Here is a 5,890-nt window from a genome sequence, read left to right on the forward strand (position 1 = left end):
CCCGAGACGGCCAGCCACTCTCGCCGTCACCCCGTGCCACCCACCACCTTCATGGCCTCAGTGGCAGTGGTTTGGGCGCAGGTAATGGCTTTCTCTCTGCAAAAGGCCGCTTCTCCCTCCCCAGGGCCGTCCCCAACCAGGCAACCCCCTGTGATTTCAGCATTGGTGCTGTGGGAACATCCCTCCAGCTGTCAGCAATTCTGGTGAGTTTGAGGTTGTGCCACAAATTAGGATTTAGGAATACCTAATTCCCATTTTCATTGCCCAAGCTCTTTGCATTGGCATTGACAACTCAAGAATTTCTTCTCTTCGCGTCCCTTGCAGCCTGATTGGATTTTGTCCTGGACATTTTATTTTGTGCTAAATGAGAACATTTCTGTCCCCTTTGTGCTTGTGTTGTAAACTCAGTGCCCCCATAACACCCTCAGCAGCTCCCCGTCCCCTAAGCCCTCCAGCAAAAGGAGCTGCTCAGGCCACTGGGGCCATATCTCCATCCCAACCAACGTCCTCCCAGAACAAATCCCCTCCATGAGCTCACGTCCCCCCATCCAGTTCCCATCCACTTGCTCCAAATTTCTCATACCCTTCACTCTGAGGCACAAAGTCCTGGAGAAGATGGCACAGCTCCTCTCCTGGAGCATGGAGGGGACAAAGCTGTGGCTTCAGTGTCACTGCAGGGTCCATGATGAGACCTGTCCTGCTGCAGAGGCCACTGGCCATCCTGGCAAAACACAGGACAAGCCCCTGGCATTTCCACCTCCCCCCCAAGCCCTGCCTCTCCTAGAGATCAAGCACATGGGGATGGTGTTTGCAGAGTGACTCACGCTAACCTGGCAGACCAGCAATAAATTCTGTTACAGCAATGACCAAGTTTCTGTTGCTCATGCACAGCTATTCCCATTTTCTCCAGGGAGTCACCCCAGGTCCCCATTTCTCCGCCTTTTGCACTCACCGGCGCCTCTGTCCCCTGCAAGGACTGTCTGCAGCCAGGTCGGTGGTGGTCATTCAAAGTCATGCACCAGATTCCCGCACCACATGTCCCACGGCAGCTCCAGCCCTTGCCGCCTGCCCTGCCAGATGGGCTCAGATAATTCACTTAACCAAGGCAGGTTGCAGGCTCGAAACCAGGCATGGTTATGCGGGTTGGATGCTCCTGGGCATCACCAACAGCTACAGGAGGGCTCGCTGGTCCTGGCGTTCAGGGCAGAGAGGAGGTAACGGCAGGTACCGAGCTGCCCGGTACAAAGCCCCCTGAGCCGGGTCCCCCTGCACGCTGCCCCTGGGAGCCTGGGGACACGGAGAAGTGGGAGGGCCAATGAAGTGACCCTGCAATAACAGTTTCCTAACACTGATGGCTTGGGGCTGAGGGAGGGGAGGTCAAGAGTATGTGGGTGACGGAGAGAGGGGGAGAGTGCAAGAAAATCCGTGTTGAGGCCAGATATGAAGGGAAACTCTCCCGGCTGGGAAGGAGATGAAGGCTCCCAGTAACACTAGAGGAAAGAGGAGGGTCTGGCTTGGAGGAGCCAGCTGGGGTGATGGTCGCAGCACTCGCAGGGAGGCTGCACCGACCCGCCAGGTCCTGGCAGCTCCGGGGTTGGTGACTGGGTCATAGGTGAGGCATGGGCCCATGGGCCTCGACCCTGGGGTACCAAAAGCATCCCCAGGAGAGCTACGCAGGCGTCCCACCAACCCTGCTGCCTCCAGCCAACCCCTGAGGGGTGCCCTCAGCTCTGCCTCAGTTTCCCCACCTGGCTATCACCTGCTGGTTGTTTAAAGAGGGAAACACAGACAATTCCCCAGAAGAAATCGTATCTGCCAGGAAGAGCTGTGCCCAGGTGGGATTGCTGGGGCAGCCACACCACCTCCATCCCTGGGTATCACCAGCAGCACCTCTGCACCACGCCGCCCCACGGCCCCGCACGGCCCCGTCACACCGTCAGCACATCTGTGAGCCACCTGAGGCCAACCACAAGCAGGTGACCGGCACAAGACATTCCAGCTACCAAATGCACCATAAACAGCCTTTACAAAATGTTTTCATCAGACACCAGAGCTGCTTTCGCTGGGGCAGGAGCAGTTTTGCCAAGCCACGCAGCCGGGACCTGAAATAGCACTGTTGGGCTTTATGTTGCTTCTCTTTGTGTCTCCCCAGAGGGACCCAGAGCTACGCTAGGTCACTTACGTTTCTGGGCATTTCCATGTTCGGAGGCTCATGCCCTGCCATGTTTAAACACCAAATGCTGTCGCTGGGACCAGTCTCGTTTTGGGCAAAACTTTCTGTATTCGTGCAAGGCTACACCCAGGCCTGGCCTCAGGAGCATCTGGCAGCTGCTCTGTCATAAAAAGCAGCTCAGAAATTCATGGAATCAGATTTTCCCATCTTTAGCCATGCAGAAACAGGATTTTACGCTTCTCGGTGAAGCAGGGGACACCCGGCTCCGCCAGTGCTAAGAAACATGCCACGAAAAAAAGGCAGCTACAAGAAATTATATTCTCCTTTTATTTACCTATGACCATGACAATGTATTTTTGCTAGCTGCAGAGATGCTTCGCACTGTAAACTGGGTGCCTGGAGGCAGGCAGTCTGTCCAGCTCTGCCAGGTTCAGCAATAACCCCTGCTTCTCAAAACACAGTATTGTTATCCAGAGTAAGGAGAGCGTCTGATTCACAGAGCTGCTTTTCTCCATCACCAAACCCTCCATCGTCAGGGCATGATATATACACCCAGGCTCCCCCAGCGGCCTGCTGCTAGGGAATGCGTTTTGTCAGATAAAACCTGCTAACTTAGAAAATATTGTACGCACTCGGAAAAAAAAGGCATCCACTCCGTCGGAGAACTCCGCCGCAACACACACAAATATTGCACTTGTAATTTCAGAACGGGAAAGGACACGAGGATTTCCTATTACACAGCAACGCGTCCAGCTATAGGAGGTCAATAAATAAACCAGGGGTGGGAGCAGGAGGCAGTTGGCTTGCACACCTCCAGCGCAGGGGAAGGACCCAGCTTTTGCTGCTCCCGGGGCGACCCACCACGAGCGAAGGAACCGCCGGGCTCCTGCGAGATAGCTGCTTCGGGGGAGCCGAGAGGCATCGCCGGCACGGGGAAGCACAGCAGCATCGTGGGGCTGGTCCAGTTCAGATGTCTTTTATCCAGGGACAATGTTGATGTCGGTACTGTTGTCACCTTGCTGGAGCCCTGCACAAAAGTCCTCCTCCTCCTCCTCACCGAGTCGGGATCACTCGTCACCTTCCAGTAACACTCACAGCTCGGGCACGTGCTTCACAGTAGTCTTGTGGGAGCTTCCCTCCTGGCTAAAATCCATGCCGGAGTCACCCCGAAGGCGTCGTACCAGCGATGGTGAGACGGGGCGATGGAGCAGTACCAGACTGCTTGGTTTGTTGGTCCCCTCGGCCTCATGCTTGGTGCCTTCAGCTGCCCCATACCCATCCGCTGCAGGAATATGGCTTGGGGGCACGAACGGCAGCGGGAAGGCATGCTCCCGCCGGCCCCCGGGAAGGCCTCCGCCGCCCGAGTTCATGTAAACACACAGCTCCCAGCCTGCCCCGAGAGAGTCCTTGGGTCTACAGCGGGGAGCTGGCTTTCTTCTGGTTAATTATGTCTAAGTACAAGTCAGAGCGGAGGAAGCGGGGGTACGAGTCCTTCTCCATAAGCCCATAAATCCTCTTCTGCGCAAGGTCGAAGCAGCTGCGGGTGATGTTCTGCAGGTTCTCCTTGGTGTGCTCCCGTGTGTAGGAGTCCAGGTTGACCTGCAAGCAGAGAAATCAATGCTGGTGAGCAGCTCCCAAGGCAACTGCTGTGCCGTAGAGCCACACGCCAGTACAGGAGCCAGCCCTCACCTCCTTGCAGGACTGGATGGCAATGTACTCGGCGAAGATCTTCTTGGCCTTGGAGACCATCTTGGACTGGGATTTGATCTTCTTGAACTCCTCACAGGCCAGCCAGAACTCCAGGTTCTCCTCGCTGAACTCGGTGCGCAGGAAGGCCCTGAAGGCAGCGAGTCCGTCTGTGGGGACAGAGGCACGTCTCTACTCCCGGTTCGCAGGCGGGGAACGGCCCCACAAGACCCTCAGCCCAGCAGCCTTGCAAAGGTGCAACCTAAACTACCTCCCTGCACCATCCCCTAAAAACTCCTCACGAGCCTTTGGGCAAAGCAGGGAGCGATGGCATTGCCAGGCCAAGCATGGCACCGCAAGCCATCCATGTGCTGAATCCACAGTCCTCAGCCTAGTTGCATGCATGGACAGCCAAGAGGGAGGTTGAGTTTGGAGTGGGGGCAGCAAGGGGGAAAGGACCCCCTGGCCGTCCCTGTGGGGGTCGGGTGTAGGACGTGACGACGATGCAGGGTGCCCCAGCTGTGACAGGCAAGAAGGGGAACGGTCTAACGCAGATCCTGCTTCACGGACCCACTGCACAGCCCCGAATCGGGCACAGACACAAATCACTGCCTTTTCCTCCCCAAGCTGGAGGGGGCTGCAGCCCCACGGGGCCCCGGCCCTTATCACAAAATCCTCCCCTGGGCCAGGCAAGAGCAGAAGGGGTGCAGGCAAGGGGCAGCCTCTTTTCTCTTTGTCTACCCCCAAACACCAGAAGAGATTAACACAGGAAAACCCAGCTTTATCCATGCACATGTCTGGACATTCCCCCGGCAGCAAACAGAGGTGAAAGAGATGCGCAAACACTTACATTTGTGCAGCAGCAGCTTCTCCAGGGAGTCCCCCCACTTGAGAGCTTCCTCAGGAGTGGGCCTGGGGGAGAAGGACACAGCATTGGCAAAGTGAAGCTGCGAAAACCGCGTTCGCTGCACAGCACGAGCAAAACATTTCCAGCCGATAAAGCAATGCTATGTGTCCCAGCGGGGCTGGCCCTGGCTCGCACATCGGCACCAGCATTGCTGGAGCATCTGCGGGCAGAGCCGGGCTCTGCACCAGGCAGCAGCACAGTGGCTCTGCTGGAAGGAAACCTCTGCCTTTCGACTGCCAGGAAGAAAATCCAATATAAGGAGGTCTGTGCGAGCAGCTGTGCCATTTGAGGTGTCTGAGCAAGAGTTGGAAAAGCTCTGGGCAATGCCCAGGAGGCTGCGGGATGGCGGGGATTTCAGCTGCCCGTTCAAGCAGCCAGATAAGCCACCAGGCACAAGAGTAGGGAGGGCTCGTCTCTGGCTGCTGGGGCATCTCCAGAGCAAAGTGGTTTTTCAAACCATCCTCCAGCCAGTTAAAATTTCACATACAGGCACTGGGAGAAAGCAGCCATCAGGAAAATTTCCAGCCCAAGCCGTCACTGTGCCACCTCCTCGGCACAGACCTCCCACCCGCCTGGGAGGGAATTTTCAGCCAACAAATATTTTTAATGCTCCTTCTGATACAAAAACTGCTTGTCCACAGCTTCCCCAAACAGGGTGACCCCAGCTTCCCTGGAGGTGATGCCCAGCCCAACCGCAGCTCGTCCCCAAGCCCCCACGGCCTCCGATCCCTACGCCACCCACTCATGGCACCTACTTGAGAGACTTGAGCACTTTGTCCAGCTTGCCGGAGGGGTTGGCCCCCGGGGACTCGTTTCGCCGCCGAAAAATCCCCAGACGGTTCTTCATGTCCTTGGCTCTAGAAGGAAGAGCAAGTTTTAGCAGGCGGGTGAGGGGCTGGGGGGACACCCAGCACCCAGTGGAACCACCGGCAGCTTCATCCCGTGCGTCGCCCGCCGCCCCGTGCCCACCACCTACTCCTTCATGGTGTGCCGGCGCTGCAGGCTGCCATTGTGGGGTCTCTGCATGCCCAGCAGCATCTCTGCGTGAAACTCCAGCGGTTGGGGCTTGGAAAGGTCGCGGAAAAAGGGCATGACTGCAGGGACGGCCCGTGTAGTGGCTCCCG

The 5,890-nt window shown here is 57.0% G+C and overlaps 1 protein-coding gene across 2 annotated transcripts in view; it reads right to left on the bottom strand.

Annotated features, from left to right (window-relative positions):
* Positions 1–3,586: 3,586 nt before the first annotated feature.
* LOC104164895 (regulator of G-protein signaling 3-like) overlaps positions 3,587–5,890 on the bottom strand; it is a 5,948-nt gene continuing 3,644 nt past the window's right edge. The window contains exons 1-5 of one of the 2 annotated variants that reach the window (XM_009704372.1): positions 5,743–5,858; positions 5,522–5,623; positions 4,710–4,771; positions 3,863–4,029; positions 3,587–3,772 (exon numbers count right to left, since the gene is read on the bottom strand). In XM_009704372.1, the coding sequence (XP_009702674.1) occupies positions 3,587–3,772; positions 3,863–4,029; positions 4,710–4,771; positions 5,522–5,623; positions 5,743–5,858 (633 nt within the window). Of the gene's footprint in view, positions 3,773–3,862; positions 4,030–4,709; positions 4,772–5,521; positions 5,624–5,742; positions 5,859–5,890 lie in introns of those variants that run through there. The other variant, XM_009704373.1, reaches the window with a different exon arrangement.

The sequence above is a fragment of the Cariama cristata genome, unplaced genomic scaffold (genome assembly GCF_000690535.1).
Source record: "Cariama cristata isolate BGI_N322 unplaced genomic scaffold, ASM69053v1 scaffold15227, whole genome shotgun sequence".
In the NCBI taxonomy this organism is placed as follows: Eukaryota; Metazoa; Chordata; class Aves; order Cariamiformes; family Cariamidae; genus Cariama; species Cariama cristata.